Source organism: Mus musculus, chromosome 10, assembly GCF_000001635.26.
Source record: "Mus musculus strain C57BL/6J chromosome 10, GRCm38.p6 C57BL/6J".
NCBI lineage: Eukaryota > Metazoa > Chordata > Mammalia > Rodentia > Muridae > Mus > Mus musculus.
Window position 1 is genome coordinate 27,085,883 of NC_000076.6, and position 22,803 is coordinate 27,108,685.

General features: G+C 39.5%; 1 protein-coding gene across 5 annotated transcripts in view; it reads right to left on the reverse strand.

The window, feature by feature from the left end:
• Lama2 (laminin, alpha 2) overlaps positions 1–22,803 on the reverse strand; it is a 635,907-nt gene that overhangs the window by 104,598 nt on the left and 508,506 nt on the right. For 4 of the 5 annotated variants that reach the window (XM_017313815.1, XM_011243134.1, XM_011243135.1 and 1 more), the window contains exons 38-40: positions 19,225–19,341; positions 18,222–18,385; positions 15,447–15,585 (exon numbers count right to left, since the gene is read on the reverse strand). In XM_017313815.1, the coding sequence (XP_017169304.1) occupies positions 15,447–15,585; positions 18,222–18,385; positions 19,225–19,341 (420 nt within the window). Of the gene's footprint in view, positions 1–2,068; positions 4,213–15,446; positions 15,586–18,221; positions 18,386–19,224; positions 19,342–22,803 lie in introns of those variants that run through there. The other variant, XM_006512566.4, reaches the window with a different exon arrangement.

Consider the following 22,803-nt stretch of genomic DNA (forward strand, 5'->3'; position numbering starts at 1 on the left):
AATATAGAGAGACATTCTATAAGTTCTGTAACTCTAGAGAACCCTGACTAATACAAAAGTGAAAGATCTATATACTAAAAGCCACAAAATATTGATAAAACAAAATTAAAAATATATAAGTTAGCAGGAGATATCCTGCTGTCTTAGGCTGGGAGAATGAAAAACCATATTGCCAAGGCTGATATACAGTTTGAATATCATTCTATATTTCCAATGACATTTTTCACAGGTATAGAAAATAATACCAGAGTTTTTCATGGATATGATTGATCCCCTTAAATAACTTTAAAAAATCCTGAACAAAAATAAACTTGTAGTCATCACATTCCTTGACTTCAAAATATATTCAAAGCAATAGTAGTCAAAGTAGCAAGATCCCAGAGTGAAAATTTAAACATACATCAATAGAGTATTGTAGTCTCAGAAATGAGTCCATACAAATATCTGCAAGAATAAACTTGTGATAACTAGATATCCATATGCAAACAATGAGAGTAGGCCCTACCTTACCCCATGCAGAAAAGTCAATGCAGAGTAGATTCACAAAGGCTCTTATATGGTGTGCCTGGCAGGGACTCAGACCTGGGAAGGCTGTTCTATATAGCAGTATTAAGATTAAGTCCGACCAGTAGGAGATGAGGACCTCATGCATGATATGCATGTTTGAAATTGTTAACAAATTAACAGTAAAATGTAAGAAGAAATAGAATTGACCAGTTATCAAAATGCTGCTTCAGAAAGAGCTGGCATTTTATTGTGGGATTCAGCAAGTTCTCACAAGAGGCTGATTGATGTAAGAGAATAAACCTCCTCCGTCCTCACTTTCTTTGTCTTTATCACATGATCTCATTCTCTTACGCTTGCTCTCCCTGAGATGCCATTGTTCACTGCGCTTTAGAACACTGTACTAATGTTACCATCTAAAGCTCGAATTTCGGCCTCCAAAGTTGTGAACCAAATACAACTCATTTCTTTATATATTCCTTAGCCTTGGCTATTTCATTTCACTAACAGAGAATGAACTAATTGGAGATTATAAATTTAAACAGAGATGGATGAGTTATAAAACAACTACAGGAAACAAAGGGAGAATGCCACACACATGGTCACGTGTTTCTCTTTTTAAGATATGTCAGAAAAAACACAATTGTCAAAAAAAAAAAAAAAAGACAGACAATGGAGAGTAAATGAAGCTACAAATCTTCTGTATAGAAAAGGAAGAAATTAACAGAATTCCTTATTGAATGGGAAGAAATATTTATAAGCCATACACTAACTCCTGAATAAAGGAGCTCAGAAATCCAAATAATGAGAAAACAACAAATAAAAACAAACAAAGAAGTGAGGTGTGACTCAGAAGAGGAGGAAGGATAATGGATTTTATATAAAGCATTCACAATTTCATTAACCACCATAGAAATGCAAAACAAGGCCACAAACTATTACTTCACATTTACTAGAATTGTATGAAAAATGCTTGTTATGTTAACAAGTTTGAGTGTGTCAATTAAAAATAATGAAAGTTACAAGCTAAGTTATATGTTCTAAGGACTGCATGTGCTATAAGAATTTGACCAGCAAAGGACAACCCAAACTGAACCATGTTCTGGGAAAGAAAATCCTAGTGACAGATTACTGCCTGGATAACAAAAGACAGAAATCTAATTCGCAAAATCGCACCCAATGATGTCTTCTTCTAATGTAAGTTTCAAGCATACCATTTGAACCTAATTAATAAACATCCTACAAAACATTTATGTTTACACAGATATTTAAATGGGACCTTAACCTACAGAGAGAGAGAGAGAGAGAGAGAGAGAGAGAGAGGGAGGGAGAGAGAGAGAGAGAGAGAGAGAGAGAGAGAGAGAGAGAGAGAGAGAGAGAGAGAGAGAGATTTCTTTTTCTTCTCTGTTCAACTTCCCTGTATCTGAGCCAATATAATGTTTTATTAATTCTTAATGTCTGTATCATAATTACTATAGATTTCTAGTTCTCTCTTCTTTGTCTGGACATGGAAAGGGTATCTAGTGTTTAGTAGGCATAGGAGGGACAACTGGTGTTTAATAGTCATTAACTATATACAAGGTACCACTTATATTAACATCGGAGAATACTGGGTAGAAGAAAGAAAAGACTCAGGGTAATTTTTGGTTATTCAAGTTTCTGTTCACTAAGGGAGCTTGATGACGGCTTTAATTTTAAATCTGGAGACACTGTGTTCTGGGAAAAGATAAGTAGAAATTAAACATTGTCTTTATCAGGCATAAAATGCAGAGAGAGAAGCCACCAAGTAGGTGCTTTACAACAAGGAGAAGAGAGAATCTTAGACCTCTCTAGATCTACCTGGGAACTGTAGACGCTGGGGTAGCACTGGAAGCTTCCATCCTAGGCCAAGAGAAAAGTCACGTGTACCCTGGCATATTAAGTTAAGCAGGGTGTTTTTCCTGCCTCAGACCATAACTAATAAACTGTTGGAGGCCCCCAAAATATTTTTCCAATGGCAAAAGTAAAATATAGAGTAAGAAGCATATATATGTTACTTAAGTAAACTTTGAATAAACACCAAAGGACTGGTCATTCTTTACAAGATAGTACTGAGACTGGAGGGCAGGTCACTGGGGAATTAGAAGTAGGATCTGTGGAGAAGACCAAAGAGGCCACCATCTCAGTAGAGAAAATTTTCACCTACATGATGGACACCCTTCTCTACCTTTACTAATATGGCTCTGTGGGTATTTTTTCCCTTCATTTTCTACAGTTATTTCTTATACTTCACATACAGAGGAAAATGAAGCAGGGTATTAATCCACAGAATCTGGAACACAAAGGTACCTAGGAATAAGCAGGGAGGTCAAGGATCAGAGTCTGCCATGATTACAGAAAGATACCTCTCTGCTGTCTATCATCCCTTCCTGCAGAGTGCCCTCCTCCCCTCTGGAGGAAGAACAGAGGGTGTCCTTTAAGGAAAGCAAACAGGATGGTGAGAAAATATTCCTTCCTACTTAGAACAATTGTGGGTAGAGATCTATACCATCCCACATCACCCTACACATGTAGGATCCACTGCCATGTTCCTCGAGGTGAACAAGCTGTTAGGATGACTGCATCACTGAACAATCATACAGCCAAGGATACAGATAGTGTATGCTCCAACCTTGGGTAATAAAAACCTGGGGAACCGTGTACAGTAAGTGAAGCATAACTCACTCATCACAGTAGGAATTAAACCTATGACACCCATGCAAGCATGAATGAAACCTACATCTGCAGGATAAATGAAGAAACATTTTTAAAAGATCTAGAAGTCATTGTTCTCCAGGATGTGATCTCAGAGCGAGAAGTCTGAATTCTGGGGATTGTAATGTGAAATCACCAGTCCTCCATTTAAAATACACAGATATACAAACATGCATGTATCATGAGCCTACAGGAAGTAGAGAAACTGCTTCCAGACCCATTTTAGTCTTACTTCCAAATCCAACAAAAGAAAAGAACAAAATAAAACAAAAACAAACAAACAAAAAATCCAAAACTAATCTTATAAGCATGTTTTAATTTTTCCTCCTCATTTTCATTTTAATTAAAACATTTAACTAGATGATATTTCAAGCATACAGAAGAGAAGAGAAATGTAGGCATCTGCACTTTTGGTCTTCATATCAGAAACAGGATCTTCCAGAGTCCTAAGTCCTCACTGGTTCAAACCATTTGATAATGTTTTATATAAACTTCCTCATGTCTATCAAAAGGATTGTCCTATATGCAAAAAAGGGATTGGAGGAGACAGGGGGCAGGGAGGCAGAGAGGCAGGGAGGCAGGGAGGCTAGGAGGCAGGGAGGCAGGGAGGCAGGGAGGCAGGGAGGCAGGGAGGCAGGGAGGCAGGGAGGCAGGGAGGCAGGGAGGCAGGGAGGCAGGGAGGCAGGGAGGCAGGGAGGCAGGGAGGCAGGCAGGCAGGCAGGCAGGCAGGCAGGCAGGCAGGCAGGCAAGCAGGAACTCTTAGAAAAGTTGGAAAAGTGGCTGAAATGTCAAGAATACACTCTGCTCTTGCAGAGGCCTGGTGTTTGGTTCCCAGCACCCATAGCTAGGCAGCTGGCAAGCTCCTTGCAACTGCAGCTCCAGAACACCCCCTTCTGGCTTCTGTAGGCACCTGCACATATACAGCACTCTTCACAGGGATGCATGCACGTGTACAACAGGAAATTGAAAATAAACCTTAAAAACAACAACAACAAACATTATTGTTAGCCCTTGAGTTTTGCATTCAAGACTTTTTTTTTCAGTTTTATAAAATAAGCTGGGATCCCTTGCCTTCTTTTCCTGTGCTTTGGGAAGTTTTGTTTGTGGGGTCCTTGAATTAATGTTAGACTTTAACATTTGGCTGGAGATAAATTGTGAACTACTGAATTACTTCACTTGATGGAATTCGTTGGAAGTTGATGATTTTGCTTTAGAGATAATTTTGCTCTAGACTTACTTTCCACTTCATTTGAGGATTTAAAGAATATAGCTGCCATGGGATGCTAGTGTATTCATATTCTATTGTGAATGTACACGATCTCTAGTAGCTATGGGCTTTTTATTCCTAATCCTGCTCCTATGTATGCCAAACATGCTCTGCCTTCTCTGTTGATGTGCTGCCCATGTGTCTGAGAATCAGCTTTCTATTTTGTTAATTCTAATGTTTTTTGTCTATGCCATTAATTTCAGCTTTTGTTTTTATTTCTTCTTTTGCTTTTTAAGTGCCTTGAATGAAAGGAACCTTAGATTTAATTAGTTTTCATTTCTATCTTTTCACATCTTTCAGTAATTACCAGTTTATTTTCACTCCATAATTAAGTTACTCTTTCTGGGCTAAGTATTTGGTGGTTTCAAATTATTCTATACCCTTTGACTCTTGAAATATTTGGAAGTGTGTTTTAAATTTTGAACTTATATTCACTTGTCTCTTATACGCGTAAATGTTCATGTGGATGTCCTGGGTGTGCCTTGTGCCTATGGAGGCCAGAAGAAGCCCTAAGATCATCTGGGCCTGGAGTTCTAGGCAGTTGTGATCTGCCATGTGGGTACAGGGGCAGCCAGGGGTCTGAACCATCTCTGGTTGAACTTGTCCGTGGACAGATATGTGACATTTTTGTCTGTTCCTATTTTTATAGTCCATGATGATATTCTACAGCCTGGATGTCTTCAGGTCATCATGTTCTTCTGGTACATTCTTTGTGCTCTGCTTCATGGTCCTTTTGTTGTTGTGGTTAGGTTCTGTGAGGATTTTAATTAATAAGGCAGCAATTCATTCTCTGATTGTTACAAGGTTCCAAGCGGGCATTTATTCATCCTATCTAAGGTACTTCTTTAAAAAAAAAAAAAAAAAACTTGGATATTTTATTTGTTTACATTTCAAATGTTTTCCCCTTTCCCAGTTCCCCTCTGCAAACCCCCTATCCCTTACCGTGCTTCTATCAGGGTGCACCCCACCCACCTACCTACTCCTGCCTCACTGCCCTAGCATTCCTCTAGTCTGGGGCATCAAGCCTTCACTGAACCAAGGGCCTACTCTCTCATTGATGCCAGATAATGGCATCACATCCTTCAGTCCTTCCCCTAACTCCTCCATTGGGGTCCATGTGCTCAGTCTGATGGTTGGCTGTGAGCATCCACATCTGTATTGGTCAGGATCAGGCAGAGCCTTTGAGGAGACAGCTGTATCAAGCTCTTATCAGCAAGCATTTCTTGGCATCAGCAATAGTGTCTGGGTTTTGGTGTCTGCATGTGGGATGGATCCCCAGGTGGGGCAATCTCTGGATGGCCTTTCCTTCAGTCTCTGTTCCACTCTTTATCCCAGTATTTCCTTTAGACAGGAGCAATTCTGGGTTAAAATTTTGGAGGTGGGTGGTTGGCCCCATTCCTCAACTGGGGGGCCATGTCTAACCTCTGGATATGGTCTCAACAGGTTCTCCCTTCCTTATGTGGTATATTTCAGCTAAGGTCATCACCGTGGGGTTCTGGGTGGTTCTTGCTTTCTTGGCATCAGGGACTTTCTGGTTGCTAACCCAGTTCCCCATGCCCCATTGTTATACACCTCTGTTCAATTTTCTGACCCTCTGTACATCGCTTCCATCTGCTCCCATACTCGATTCTTCCCCTCTTTTCCCCATGTAGGCTTCTTGGACATCTCTTTCTTTAGGTTAGGGAAGTTTTCTTCTATCATTTTGTTGAAGATATTTACCTTTAAGTTGGGAATCTTCAATCTCTTCTATGCCTATTATCCTTGGGTTTGGTCTTCTCATTGTGTCCTGGATTTCCTGGATGTTTTGGGCTAGGAGATTTTTGCATTTTCTTTGACTGTTATGTCAATGTTTTCTATGGTATTTTCTGCACCTGAGATTCTCTCTTCTAGCTCTTGTATTCTGTTGGAGATGATTGTATCTATGCGTCCTGATGTCTTTTCTAGGTTTTCTAACTCCAGGGTTGTCTCTCTGTGTGATTTCTTTATTGTTTCTATTTCCATTTTTAGATTGTGGATGGTCTTGTTCAACTCCTTTACCTGTTTGGTTGTGTTTTCCTGCAATTCTTCAAGGAATTTTTGTGTTTCCTCTTTAAGGGCTTCTACCTGTTTACCAGTGTTCTCCTGTTTTTCTTAGAGTCCTTTATCATCTTCATAATATAGGATTTTAAGTCAGAGTCTTGCTTTTCCAGTGTGTTGGTATATCCAGGGCTTGCTGTGGTGGGAGAACTGAGTTTTGATGATGCCAAGTAACCTTGGTTTCTGTTGCTTATGTTCTTGTACTTGCCTCTCCATCCAGTTATCTGTGGTGTTAGCTGGTCTTGCTGTCTCTGACTGTAGCTTGTCTGTCCTGTAAGCCCATGTGTCAGCACTCCTGGGAGATCAGCTCTGTTCTGGCAGAATTTGGGTATGGAGAGCTGTGGCACAGGGTCAGCTCTGGAAGCAGATGGACTCCAAAAGGATCCTGTCATTGGCTGTTTCTTGGTTCCTGTATGCTGATGACTTTGGGCTGGTCCCTCTTGGGCTAAGAATTTGAGCAGAAGTGGTCTTACCTGTGCTCAAAAGATGTGTCAGCACTCCTGGGAGACTAGCTCTCTCCCAGTGGGATTTGGGTATGGAGAGCTTTGTAAGGTCAGCTCCAGGGCACAGGCAGAAACCAGAAGGCTCTATGCCAACTGTGATTGTTGCTATTAACAGTCTGTTCCTACATTTTTTTAAATCAGTTTCCCAGATTTATCTGATCTTTCATTTCCAATGTTTCCATATCCTTACAGGTCAGTGGTATTTTGTGTAAGCTCTTACATTTTTAATCCAATATGAAAATCATTCTAACCTGGCTGAACATTTTATTCACTTTACATTTAATTATAAGGACAACTTGTGTTATAGCCTGTTTGTTCTTGACAGTTTTTTTTTTTTTTTGTGCGTTCTTTATTCCCAGGCTTCCTTATGGCTAGATTGGAGCGCTACCCAATTCTGGTCAGTGCTTTCTCTACTCCACATGTGCTCAGGTCATGCATCCTATGGTGAGAACTGGAATGTTACTCTCCCTCTCTGACAGGACAGCTCTTCATTCTGTGAAGTGTGGTGTTAGCTGTAACAAAGACAAAGACTGACCCTGGCACACTGGATGTAAGACACAGAACTAACATGAATCCAGGCTTTAAAATTTCTAGAGTTATTGATGACAACTAGTGAAAGCTGTTCTGACTTATGTACTCGAACTAACTAAATTCTATCATATTTTCATCACATATAGACATATGTTCACATGAATGTGATGGTTTCCATTCCTGTCTGTCTTGCCTTTTGTGGCATAGATTGAAGATTTTCCTTCTGATCACATTGTGATGGCTATTCTGGTTGTCAATATGGCTAGGCTATGGTCCCAGGTTCTTATTCAAAACTATACTTTCTTTCTGCTTCACAAACTGTGATTTATAGAATGTGAGGGCCACTAGAAATGGGAGAGTATTAAAATGTTTCTGAATGTGCACTGAGTGTGTAAATGCGAATCCCAGGTGTGCCTGGCACCACTTGCACTCTGCACATCATTGCTACAGCCTTGACACATGAAATCTGCACTTTGCACTGTAGATTCTGATAAAAGACACAACACCAGTTGAATATCACCACTCAGATGTAAGACTGTTGTATGTTACAAATTGCAATGATTTGATTATGCATGTGTTTTCTGCTCTTATAGAAACAAAATGGTTTAATTAGAGAAAGGAAATATTTTCCTACTGTCTTCAGCATGATTGTAGCACATTATTATGCTTTTATTATGTTAGAGTGCTTGGCTTTAAAATATGCTGCTTGAATTGTTAACTTGACTTCCATAAAACATCATTATATAAAATTTTGTTTAGGACTAGGGCAGATTTTTCAATAAATCTTACAGGTTGCTAAACATATTTTTTGTCATATTGAGAGCATGCTTATGTGAAATAATGTTCATAGATAGCATTGCCAATTACAAAATCAAAATACTATCTCTGAAAAAATGCTGGAAATCCCTTTCAGTCTGGGCCAGTGCCCTAAGGAGACTTTGGGAGTGAACTCCACAGCCAGTCCCAAAACACCCAGAGGAGGCTCCACTCCCAGGTACTCTAACACGCCCAGGATAATAGGATCAGAGGCACCCTGAGAAGACCTTGGGCACTAACTCCACAGCCAGTCCCACAGCATCCAGTAGAAGCTCCACTCCCAGGCACTCTATCACGTCCAGTACCACAGGATCCCAAGATTCTAGGATCCCAGGAGCTTGGTCAAACCAGGATCTCAGTGTCTTAGAGGCAGCTTGACTCCCAGCAGCTCTGACACACCCAGGATCTCAGGATCACATGATCCCAGAATCACAGAGTCAGCTGAACTCTGAGAAGTTCTGATACAACCAGGATCATAGGAAGGACATGTTCCAGTTAGATATATCGAGGGCAGGTAGCACTGGAGATAATCAGATGACGGGAGGCAAGGGAAAGAACACAAGCAACAGAAAATAAGGTAGTAACCCATCATCAAAACCCAATTCTCCTACCATAACAAGTCCTGATACACCATCACATTGGAAAAGTAAGATTCAAATCTAAAATCACTTCTCATAATGATTATAGAGGACTTTAAGAAGGACATAAATAACTCCCTTAAAGAAATATAGGAGAGCATAGGTAAATAACTAGAAGCCCTTAAAGAGGAAATACAAAATCCCTTTAAAAATTATAGGAAAACACAATCAAACCAGTGAAGGAATTGAACAAAACCATCTAAGATCTAAAAATTGAAATAGAAACAATAAAGAAATCACACAGGGAGACAACCCTGGAGTTAGAAAACATAGGAAAGACATCAGGAGTCATATATACAAGCATCATCAACAGAATACAAGAGCTAGAAGAGAGAATCTCAGGTGCAGAAGATACCATAGAAAACATTGACACAACAGTCAAAGAAAATGCAAAATGCAAAAAGCTCCTAGCCCCAAATATCAGGGAAATCCAGGACATAATGAGAAGACAAAACTGAAGGATAACAGGTATAGAAAAGGTCGAAGATTCCCAACTTAAAGGGCCAGAAAACATCTTCAACAAAATTATAGAAGAAAACTTCCCTAACCTAAAGAAAGAGATGCCCATGAACATACAAGAAGCCTACAGAACTACAAATAGACTGGACCAGAAAAGAAATTCCTCCTGTCATATAATAAAACACCAAATGAGAGCCCAGGCTACTATACCCAGCAAAACTCTCAATTACTATAGATGGAGAAACCAAGACATTCCATGACAAAACCAAAGTTACACAATATCTCTCCATGACTTCAGTCCTACAAAGGATGGGAGATGGGAAACACCAACACAAGGAGGGAAACTACACTCTAGAAAAAGTAAGAAAGTAATCTTTCAACAACCCCAAAAGAAGAAAGCCACACAAACATAGTTCCACCTCTAACAACAAAAATAATGGGAAGTAACAATCACTTTTCCTTAATATCTCTTAACATCAGTGGACTCAACCCTCCTCCCCTAAAGACATAGACTAACATACTGGATATTTTAATAGGACCCAGAATTTTGCTGCATATAGGAAACACACCTCAGTGACAAAGACTGACACTACCTCAGAGTAAAAGGTTGGAAAACAAATTTCCAAGCATATAGTCCCAAGAAAGAAACTGGAGTAGCCATTCAAATATATTTTAAAAAATTCAACTTTCAACTAAAGTTATAAAAAAAAAAGTAGGAAGAACATTTCATGCTCATCAAAGGAAAATTCTTCCAAGATGAACACTCAATTCTGAACATCTATGCTCCAAATGCAAGGACAACCACATTCATAAAAGAAACTTTATTAAAGCACAAAGCACACATTGCATCCCACACAATAATAGTGGGAGATTTCAACACCCCACTATCATCAATGGACAGATCATGGAAACAGAAACTAAACAGAGACACACTGGAACTAACAGAAGTTATGAGCCAAATGGACTTAACAGATATTTATAGAACATTTCATCCTAAAGCACTACAATATACCTTCTTCTCAGAACCTTCTCTAAAACTGACCATATAATCATTTACAAACAATCTTCAACAGAGATAAGAAGATTGAAATTATCCCATGCATCCTATCAGATCACCATGGACTGAGGCTGGTCTTAAATAACAACAAAAACAGAAAGCCCACATACACATGGAAGCCAAACAATGCCCCACTCAATGATAATTTGGTCAAGGAAGAAATTAAACACTTTTAGAATTTAATGGAAATTAAGGTACAACATACTCAAACTTATTGGACACAAATGAAAGCAGTGCTGGGAGGAAAACTCAGAGCTCTGAGTGCCTCCAAAAAGAAACTGAAGAGAGCATACACTAGCAGTTTAACAGCATACCTGAATGCTCTAGAACAAAAAGAAGCAAATACACCTAAGAGGAGTAGATGGTAGGAAATAAAAAAAACTCATGGCTGTTCTAGAAACCAACTAGAAACAAACGAAGTAAAAAAAAAAAAAACCAGGAGCTGGTTCTTTGACAAAATCAACAAGATAGATAAACCCTTATCCAGACTAACCAGAGGACACATAGATGGTATCCAAATTAACAAAATTAGAAATAAAAATGGAGCTATAACAACAGAAAGTGAGTAAATTAAAAAAAAAAAACCATCAGATTCTAGTACAAAAGCCTGTAGTCGCCGGGCAGTGGTGGCACACGCCTTTAATCACATGCCTTTAATCCCAGCACTTGGGAGGCAGAGGCAGGCGGATTTCTGAGTTCGAGGCCAGCCTGGTCTACAAAGTGAGTTTCAGGACAGTCAGAGCTACACAGCGAAACCCTGTCTCAAAAAACCACCAACCAACCAACCAACCAAAAAAAGCCTATAGTAAAAAAAAAAAAAAAAAAAAAAAAAAAAGCTGGAAAATCTGGATGAAGTGGAAAATTTACTAGACAGATACCAGGTACCAAATTCAATCAGCCTCAGATAAACTATCTAAACAGTCCTATAACCCCTAAAGAAATGGAAATAGTCATTAAAAGTCTCCCAACCAAAAAAGTACAGGACCAGATGAGTTTAGTGCAGAATTCTATTAGACTGTCAATGAAGACTTAATACCAATAGTCTTCAAATTATTCTACAATATAGAAACAGAAGAAACACTACCCAATTCATTGGATGAAGCCACAATTTTGTGAATACCAAAACCACACAAAGACCCAACAAAGAAAGAGAATTTCAGACCAATTTCCCATTTGAATATCGATTCAAAAGTACTCAATAAAATTCTCACAAACCGAATCCAAGAATACATCAGAACGATTATCCCAGGGATGCAGGGATAGTTCCATATAGGGAAATCCATCAATGTAATCCACTACATAAACAAACTCAAAGGAAAAAAAAACTCATGATCATTTCATTAGATGCTGAGAAAGTGTTTGAAAAAATTTAATATTCCTTCACGTTAAAGTCTTGAAAAGATGAGGAATTTAAGGTCTATAGTTAAATACAGCAAAAGCAACATATAGCAAACAAGTAGCCACCATCAAACTAAATGGAGAAAAACTTGAAACAATTCCTCTTAAATCAGGGACTAGACAAGGCTGCCCACCCTCTCCCTATCTATTCAATATAGCACTTGAAGTTCTAGCTAGAGCAATTAGACAAAAAGGAGGTAAAAGGGTTATATATTCAAAAGGAATAAGTCGAAATATCACTATTTGCAGATTATATGGTAGTATAATTAAGTGACCACCAAAATTACAACAGAGAACTCCTAAATCTGAAACAAACTTCAGCAAAATAGCTGAATAATAAACTTAACTCAAACAAATCAGTGGCCTTCCTCTATTCAAAGGATAAACAGACTGAGAAAGAAATTAAGGAAACAACACCCTTCACAATAGTCACAAATAATATAAAATACCTTGGTGTGACCCTCATCAAACAAGTGAAAGATCTGTACTACAAGACTTCAAGTCTTTAAAGAAAGAAATCAAAGAAGACCTGAGAGGATGGAAAGATCTCCCATGCTTATTGATTGGCAGGATTAATATAATAAAAATGACCATCTTGCCAAAAGCAATTTACAGATTCAATGCAATCCCCATTAAAATTCCAACTCAATTCCTCATAGAGTTAGAAAGAGCAATTCTCAAATTAATTTGGAATAACAAAAAACCCAGGATAGCAAAAACTATTCTCAACAATAAAAGAACTGGGGGAAATCAGCATCCCTGACTTCAAGCTATACTATAGAGCAATAGTGACAAAAACTGCATGGTGTTGGTACAGTGACAGGCAGGTAGATGAATGGAATAGAAATGAAGACCCAGAAATGAACTCAAACACCTATGGTCACTTGATCTTTGACAAAGGGCTAAAACCATCCAGTGGGAAAAAAGACAGCATTTTCAACAAGTGGTGTTTGTACAACTGGCAGTCAACATGTATAAGAATGCAAATCCATTCTTATCTCCTTGTACAAATGTTAAGTCTACATGGATTAACGACCTCCACATAAAACCAGACACATTGAAACTATTAGAAGAGGAAGTGGGGAACAGCCTAGAGCATGTGGGCACAGGGGAAAAGTTCCTGAACAGAACACCAATGACTTATGCCCTAAGATCAAGAATTGACAAATGAGACCTCATAAAATTGCAAATCTTTTGTAAGGCAAAGGGCACTGTTAATAGGACAAAATGGCAACCAACAGATTGGGAAAAGATCTTTACCTGTCCTCCATCTGACAGAGAGCTAGTGTTTAATATGTACAAAAAACTCAAGAAGTTAGACTCCAAAGAACCAAATAACCCTATTAAAAATGGGGAGCATAGCTAAACAGAAAATTCTCAACTGAGGATACTCAAATGGATGAGAAGCACCTAAAGAAATGTCCAACATCCTTAGACATCAGGGAAATGCAAATAAAAATGACCCTGAGATTCCACTTCACACAATTCAAAATGGCTAAAATAAAAAACTCAGGTGACAGCAGATGCTGGTCAGGATGTGGAGAAAGAGGAACACTCCTCCATTGCTGGTGGGATTGCAAGCTGGTATAATTCCTCTGGAAATCAGTCTGGTGGTTCCTCAGAAAACTGGACATAGTACTACCTGAAGTTTCAGCTATACCGCTCCTGGTCATATACCCAGAAGTTGCTCCAACATGTACTATGGATATGCGTTCCACTATGTTCATGGCAGCCTTATTTATAATGGTCAGAAGCTGGAAACAACCAGATGTCCCTCAACAGAGGAATGGATACAGAAAATGTGGTACATTTACACAATGGAGTACTACTCAGCTATTAAAAACAACGGCTTCATGAAATTTGCAGGCAAATGGATGGATCTAGAAAATATCATCCTGAGTGAGGTAAACCAGTCACAAAACAATACTCATGATATGCACTCACTGACAAGTGGATATTAGCCCAAAAGTTTGACATACCCAAGATAACATTTACAGACCATATGACTCTCAAGAAGAAGGAAGACCAAAGTGTGGACACTTCAGTGCTTCTTAGAAGGGGGAACAAATTACTTAGAAAGAGGAAATATGGAAACCAAGTAAGGAGCAGATACAGAAGGAAAGGCCAGCCAGAGACTGCCCCACCTGCGGATCCATCCTATATACAGTTGTCAAACCCAGATATTATTGCAAATTCTGGGAAGTGCTTGCAACATGAGCCTGAAATGGCTGTTTCCTGAGAGGCTCTGCCAGATATTAACAAATACGGAGGTAGATGCTTGCAGTCAACCATTGTACTGAATGTGGAGTCCCCAATGGAAGAGTTGGAGAAGGGCCTGAAGGAGCTCAGGGGGTTTGTAGCCCAATGGGGGAGAGCAACCGTGTCAACTGGCCAGAATCCTGGAGCTCCCTGCTTCTGGACCACCAACCAAGGGACCCATGGCTCTGGTCGCATATGTGGCAGAGGATGGCCTTGTTGGACATCAGTGGGATGAGTGACCCTTGGGCCTGAGGTTGTTCGATGCCCCAGTGTAGGGGAATGCCAGGGCAGGAGGACAGGAGTGGGTGGGTGGGTGAGGTAGTACCCTCATAGAGATAGGGGGAGGGTCAATGGGATAGGGGGTTCTGGAGGGGTGACCTGGAAAGGGGATAACATTTTAAATGTAAATAACGAAAATATTTAATAAAAGAAAAAAAAAAAGAAAGAAAACTCCAAAAAAAAAAGTGCACTTGACAGTTGAACTTCATATATAATCAAAACAATGGTGACTGAAAGAAGAAGTGTTCTTTTCAGGATACATTTCAGAGTCAATTCCATGTGGACTTGAGCCTTCTATTTGCTTACTCTAATTTTGTGAGCTGCAACAAAAATCTACTTGAGAGTGAGCAGTGATATCTGAACTTGGACAATATTAAGTAGTACGTGACTGCCATGGCTATAGAGAGAGAATAACTTGGCTAAAATTTTATGAAATTTTTCATACTGATTCAAGACAATTATTCTAGTTTACTATGTTTTTCATATCTCATTTAAGTTTGAAAATTGCAATTTGAAAATTAATTTTAAATAAATATTTGACTAGCTATCAATCTAGAGCCAACCAAAGAGCTCAACAGAAGAACTGATAAAGAAATGTGGGCTTTGTACACAGAGAAAATTTTCAGACACAAAGAAGAATGAAGCTAAGATGTTAGTGAGAAAATAGAAAGATAGTAAATTAATCAAGCCAGAGCAAGAAAGACAAATGTATGTTTCCATGATTCTCAGCATCTAGGTTATTTTATAGTGATATATAAATCCTATATACACATATGAAGTTAAATTGAGATTATCTGGGAACAAAGAAGACAATGGGAGAGGGGAGGGATGTGAAGTAGGAGGGATGGAAATGGGTGACATGTTCAGTGTACAGTGAAAATAATGATTCAGCTTTCACTGTTAGTACATGCTTCCATGTTTCTTACCAGTTTTGTAGCCCCTTGGGCAAGCTCTTTGGCTTCTCTGGCCACTTTCTCAGCTTCATCAATGTAGTCTTTAATATTACTGTAAGCTCTGAAGGCTGCCGTGGCATTGAAAGAGATGTTCTTAGCCTCATCCAGGATTCTGTCAGATTAAACCGAGAAAAGAACCTTATAGGAATTAACGCTCAAATAAAGAACAGTCAAGTCATAATAAATCCAGCTTCAAAGGGCTTATGGCCAATATAATGAGAATAATTCCAAACCCTAGTGAGGTGTCTACTGATTGTATTGAAGTGTATTTTTTCCATTGAAACGTATATTCCTCAAGGCATGCTGTGAAGTATAGCCAACATGTCTTTACATTTTTTTTACGTTTATTTAGTTTCTCTCTCTTCTTCCCATCATCCTCCTTCTCTCTTCATGCTTTTGTGTGTGTGTGTGTGTGTGTGTGTGTGTGTGTGTGTACAGACACAGACATGCACATGTGTACATCTTGATGGAGTCAGTTATTTCCTACCTTGTGGGTTTTATGGACTGAACTCATATTATTAGAGATTGAATTCAGGCTCGGTGGCAAGCATCTTCAGGCACCGAGCCACCTTTGTAGCCCCCACCAATATATCTTAAATATCTTGATGGCCTGTAAAAGCCCATGCAATCATGTGACCAAGCAAGAGTGTGCAGGGCAACAGAACTTCCGGTTACTTGTGAGCACTTGTATCCCATTAATCATATGAATTTTACAATGTCTTCAGACTAGGCAGACTTCCCAGAAAGCATAAAGAGATCACAGAAAAAAATCACATCATGACTAATACATCCCTCATGGAATATTTGGAACCTGGGTCTGCTGATTACTGACCACTGGTTCATCTACTACTCTTTGCTCTAGATTGGGAAATGTTTGTGGAAAAGAAAACCTAATTATGCCTGGGTTGCCAAGTTTTCAAACTGTAATTCTTTCTTTCTACATCAATGATTATCAAAGATGAGAACACAGACTTGCATGTAATGCATATTAAATAGATTTATTTTGGAAAATTATTCCTAGGATGAATAGCTTTTGTGGTTTTGGATTTGCTTTTGTTGTGTTTGTCTTGCTGTTGTTGCTGTTTTTGTTGTTGTTTTGTTTTGTTTTGTTTTTGTTTTGTTTGTTTTGTTTTTGTGCCAGTCACAAAAGCATAAAGCAGTGGTTCTCAGTCTATGGGTCATGACCCTTTTGGGGAGGGGTGTCAAATAGTCCTTTCTCAGGAGTCACATGGAAGAAGATAAATCCCGCCGACCAGATATTTATACTATGGTTTGTAAGACTAGCAAAATTACATTTATGAAGTAGCAATAAAGTAATTTTATGGTCGGGGGTCACCACAATATGGGTCACAGCATTGGGAAGGTTGAGAACCCCCTGAGCTGGGGGAAGTGAATCGCAGCTAGAACATTGTTTAATGAACAAACCCTGTTCTCCAGCTTCCTTTCTCTGACCCAAGGGGTAAGCCCAACTATAGCGAACTGTTATTTATTTCATTCCTTTTTCTTTTTGATAGGATTCCTTATAACCCAGGATGGCTGTGGCTGTGAGTACACTGTAGTTGGGGCTGATCTTGAACTTGTGTCTCCCTGTGATCATTTTCCAAGTGCACAGGTGTGCACCATCAGCTCTAAATAGTCATTTCAGATAAGCATATGTAGTTTCTTTTTTTTCCATTTTTTATTAGGTATTTAGCTCATTTACATTTCCAATGCTATACCAAAAGTCCCCCATACCCACCCACCCCCACTCCCGTACCCACCCACTCCCCCTTTTTGGCCCTGGCGTTCCCCTGTACTGGGGCATATAAAGTTTGCAAGTCCAATGGGCCTCTCTTTGCAGTGATGGCCGACTAGGCCATCTTTTGATACATATGCAGCTAGAGACAAGAGCTCCGGGGTACTGCTTAGTTCATATTGTTGTTCCACCTATAGGGTTGCAGTTCCCTTTAGTTCCTTGGGTGCTTTCTCTAGTTCCCCCATTGGGGGCCCTGTGGTCCATTCAATAGCTGACTGTGAGCATCCACTTCTGTGTTTGCTAGGCCCTGGCTTAGTCTCACAAGAGACAGCTATATCTGGGTCCTTTCAGCAAAATCTTGCTAGTGTATGCAATGGTGTCAGTGTTTGGAAGCTGATCATGGGATGGATCTCTGGATATGGCAATCACTAGATGGTCCATCCTTTCGTCACACTTCCAAATTTTGTCTCTGTAACTCCTTCCATGGGTGTTTTGTTTCCTATTCTAAGAAGGGGCAAAGTGTCCACACTTTGGTCTTCGTTCTCTTGAGTTTAATGTGTTTAGCAAATTGTATCTTATAATGAGACTGAAAGGGTATGCATAGGGCTATACATTCAGAGGCACTTTTAGACAATGAAACGATTAGGTTCTGTTAGAAATATAAAATTAAAATTTGCAGCAGAATGAGTTGGTGTATTATTTAAAATGCTAATAGGACAACCCCTGTGCTTTCTAATAGAGAAAAGAACACAGTGTTCTACGGGCAGCCTGAGGCTGTGTTCATTTCCTAAGCAGGCATAGTTGAGTTCACTTTTAACTGGGACTTGTGATGCTTTTTCAGAGTTCTTTGCCTACATTCTCCTAATTAGGATCTTCCACAGAAAAGCCATGCGGCTCTTTTGTTCATAATTACAGAAATCTAGACTTGAAAGTGATTTTCCACCCTTTCTGCTTGTCTAAGCTTTTGGATGAGTGTCAAGCTAGGCAGACATTTCCAACAACAAATGCCATACCCATCAAGTACAGCAGACGAGTCGTTCAGCTGAGCAGCATGGCTCTCAGCCTGGAACACCTTCTCAGCAAGCCTTCTGTCCTTTATTTCCTGGGCGAGGTCATCTATTTTGTCACTCAGCTCCTCGGACATTGGTGGCAACTTAGTTTTAATGTCGTCGACATACTGATATGGAGAGAGAAGAGAGAGCATCAGGAGCAATCCGGGTCTCCTTAAACTTGTTAATTTCTCTAGGAAATACAATCACATATGGCTAGATTTTTGCCTTTAGAAAACTTTTCTTTTTCTTTTTTTTTCTTTTCCTTTTTTTTTTTTTTTTTTTGGCTTTTTGAGACAGGGTTTCTCTGTGTAGCCCTGGCTGACCTGGAACTCACTCTGTAGACCAGGCTGGCCTCAAATTCAGAAATCCACCTGCCTCTGCCTCCCAAGTGCTGGGATTAAAGGCGTGCGCCACCACTGCCCGAGTCTTTAAAAAACTTTTAATCTACCAGCAAAGAAAATAGAGCATAAAAGCTGTTATTTAGTAGAAAAACAGAATTGCATGCAGCCAATTTACACTGAAATGTCTATTATTTTTTGTAAGGTTACTTCATAGCAATGAATGAACAAGTGATGATCATTAGGATCTTTTAGATTATTTGTGTCCCTATTCTTGCACATCACCATGCATGAGACACAACATCAATGGTATATTTACAGACTTTTATTTCTCTTTTAACTACTGTTAAATGAGGTAATGACAGATGGTGAGTATTAAGCTAGGAACAAAGAATAACCTGGTCACCACAGTAAAAAAAAAAAAAAAGCAAGTATCCCAAAGGCCATTTCTAGTAAGAAAACTGTTGCCAGTAGATAGGTATGTCCACAACATTATACTTCAAAAATATATTATCACACAAAAACAAATCAAGGCTCTTGTTTCTGTTGCTGAGCTTGTTGCCAGCGTATGAGGGAAATCTGTCATTATCTTCTTTCTCTTAAGTCTGACCCGATTGAATACTTACATCTATGACTGAGTTGATTTCACCTAAGAGTCGATTGGCTTCATCAAGGATGTCATTGCCTTCCTTTAAAGTGTTCTCTATTTGTCGTTTGCTACCTTCAATAGCCTCCTTCTTTGTCTGTGGAATGTGAAGAAAAAGATTATAACAGTGTCTGGGTAAAATTCTTCTCTACTGTGTATTCTTATTTCTTCTGAGCTGTCTGAACAAATGGTTCACAAACACAGTATATGATACTGACAGTTCAGCTAGACAACAATCTAACTCACCTGGTCAACTCTCTTAAGAATTCTTCAATATAGACCACACATAGGTCATTTTCTTTCCCATTTGAGAGAGTCATCCAGGCAAAGAAAAGCAATGTGACAGTTGCTAGAGAATTAAAAGAACTGCTAAAGCATTGTCCATCTTCAGGACAATGCTTGTGTAGAATGTGTGCTATTGTCACCTAATATGCCAGACTAAACTGGAAGCATATTTGGAGTTCCAGTATCTATATAGAAATAGTTATGTTCTGTGCACTAACATGCTTTAGGGGGGCAGAAATGTAGGATTCAAAAGGTAGGATTTTTAGGGGAATTTAGAGAAAACACTTTTCAAGGAGGAGGAGGAGGAGGTAGTGAAGGAAGATAATAATCTATCACCTGAAAGAAGGAACCTAGTGGACTATTTCATAAGGTGGGAACAGAATAACTTCTCTGTGGAACTTACAGCTTGTCTCAAAGCTATGTGAAACTCATTCCTAGCCTAGATGAGGAAAATCAATGGGAGACAGTCACTGCCAGCGCCTTCGTATGGAGTTTACCTTTGCCTAGTATTTTGTTTTTACTTCAAACTCATTCATATCCTTCCAATCCTCCTTATCCCTACATGTTGATGGAAACAATTGCAGTGTTGGTCTCTGGCCTTTATCTGTTCTTCAAATAAATACTAATAATAGTTTATATTCATGAGGTTTTCCAAGATGTGCAAAGCAGCCTGTTACTCTTTGCCCTTTCATTCTATGGGTTTCATGTTTATCAGTGAAATGTGCAGGAGTCAGAGTCAGCACAGTGCTGTGGTCTTAGCACTTGTGTTTCCAAGTGCTCACAAGTCCAGGTTCAATACTTCAATGTGTGAGGCTATGCCAGTGCCTGGCAAATACAGACGTGGATGCTCACAGTCATCTATTGGATGGAACACAGGTCCCCTAATGGAGGAGCTAGAGAAAGTATCTAAGGAGCTAAAGGGGTGTGCAAGCCTATAGGTGGAACAACAATAGGAACTAACCAGTACCCCCCAGAGCTCGTGTCTCTAGCTGCATATGTAGCAGAAGATGGCCTAGTCGGCCATCATTGGGAAGAGAGGCCTCTTGGTCTTGCAAACTTTATATGCCTCAGTACAGGGGAACGCCAGGGCCAAGAAGTGGGAGTGGGTGGGTAGGGAAGCAGGGGTGGGGGGAGAGTATAGGGGACTTTCGGGAAAGCATTTGAAATGTAAATGAAGAAAATATCTAATAAAAATTTGAAAAAAAAGTGGAAAAAATACTTCAATGTGCTAAAATTTGGAGGTAAGGCCTTTGGGAGGTGATGAGAGCCTGCAGTAAAAACCTCATAAATGTGGCCAGTGCCCCTATGAAAGAGACAAGGCAAAGAGATGAGTTTGTGAGCCAGCAAACATGCCTTTACCAGTCATCAGTTCTCCAGCACCTTGATATTGGATTGTCTACTCCCTGTCCCCTAGACTGTATGCTATATATTTATTTCAATTTTAAGCTAGTGAGCCCTGTTGATTTTTCTGGTAGCAGCCAGACTGGAGTAAGACATTAACTTGCCTACTCAAGGAACCATAGACAGCATAGTGTAGTTGAAAGTCGGACTGAAGAGATTCCTCAGCAGTTAAGAGCACTTACTGGTCTTGCAGATGACTCCATTTCCATTTCCAGCAACAGCATGGTGGCATGAAACCATCCACAACTATAATTCCAAGATATCTAATACCTCTTATGACCTCCCTGGGCTCAGGAATGCATGTGGTTCACATACATATATGCAAGCACAAACTATCATACATACATATAAAATAAACACAAATTTTAAAGTGTAACTCTGATACACCTAACAGGTTGGGCTGTGACAGGACTGTGTCTTTGATTACAGAAACCATGGTTCTTAGTTGCCCGGGGGTGAGTGCTAAGCTCGTATCTTATTTTCCTAATCTTACCACCTACCCCTTTACCATGCTCCCACTCTACATGCCTTTTCAGTTCCCTCTGCCACATGTTCCTTAGCTCTTTGGCTCTGTTCCTCTTTCTATTTTATGCTCACGGCCAGTTTCCTGCCTATCTACCTGAAACAACCCCTGTGTTCATCCCAACCATTATGCACCTATGAGGTAATACAGCTAAACACCAGCAACAGCATACGTGAAATAAATCCCAGCTACAGAATTCTGGGCAAGCAATCTGGCCTTTTCCAAATTGCAGTTTCTCACTACTCAAAGTGAGGGTCATGAGCAGCAGCCTTGGCCTCAATAAGAAGTTTGTTTGGAACGCAGCATCATCTCATTATTTCCTGGGAGGTACTAAGAATCAACATTGTAACAAGAACTTGGGCTTCTGTGAAATCAGATAGAAAAGACTTGGCTTATAACTGCTCCCGGGCACATGGAAATCCTGTGTGATTGTTAACCACTATGCTGATGATTTTGTTCTTAGTTTTCTCTTATCTGAATTATTGTGTGTGTGTGTGTATGTGTGTGAATGTGTGTTAAGTGTATGAGAGTGTTGTGATTATATATGTATCTGTGCATGAGTATGTGAGTATACATGTGACTGTGAGTATGTGTGTGTGAGTGTATGTGAGTGGTGTGAATATGTATGTGTGGGAACAGTATGAATATGTATGCAGTTGTGTATAGGTGTGTAAAAATGTGAGTGTATTATGATTGTGTCTAAGGGTAAGTGGAGTGAAGATGTATGTGAGTGGGTCTGAATTTTGTAAATATGTATGTAGCTGTGTGTAAGAGTGTAAATGTGTGAGTGTATGGTATGAATATGTGTGTATATGTGTGAGTATATGAGTGTGAGTATGTGTGTAAGTGTGTGAAAGTATGAGTGTATGTGTGATTGTGTGTGTGTATGAGTATATATGAGTGTTGTGAACATGTATGTGAGTGTATGTGAATGTGTGTGTATGTATGTATGTGTGAGTATGAGAGTGTGAGTGTGTCAATGAAACATCTGAGTGTTTGCTCTTATGTGTGGTGTATCTATGTACATATCTATATAGGTAAGGGCATATCTGCAATAGATGTGTGTATACATATGTACTTGTGCATATGTTGGCAACAAATGTCCTCCTGAGACTCTCCCCATCTTATGATTGACACAGGGTCTGTCACTGTAAGCTCTAGCACACAGAACTCAAGGATGCATCTTGCTGACTACCTGAGGTGATGCAGGGATCTGCCTGTCTCTGTACCCAGTCTCTGGAGCTACAGACACTGGCTGCTATATAAAAGATCTAAACTCAGCTCCTTGGGCTTATGTTAGAGGCACTTTGTCAACTGAGTCCCATTCTAAGTGATTTTGAATTTTATTCT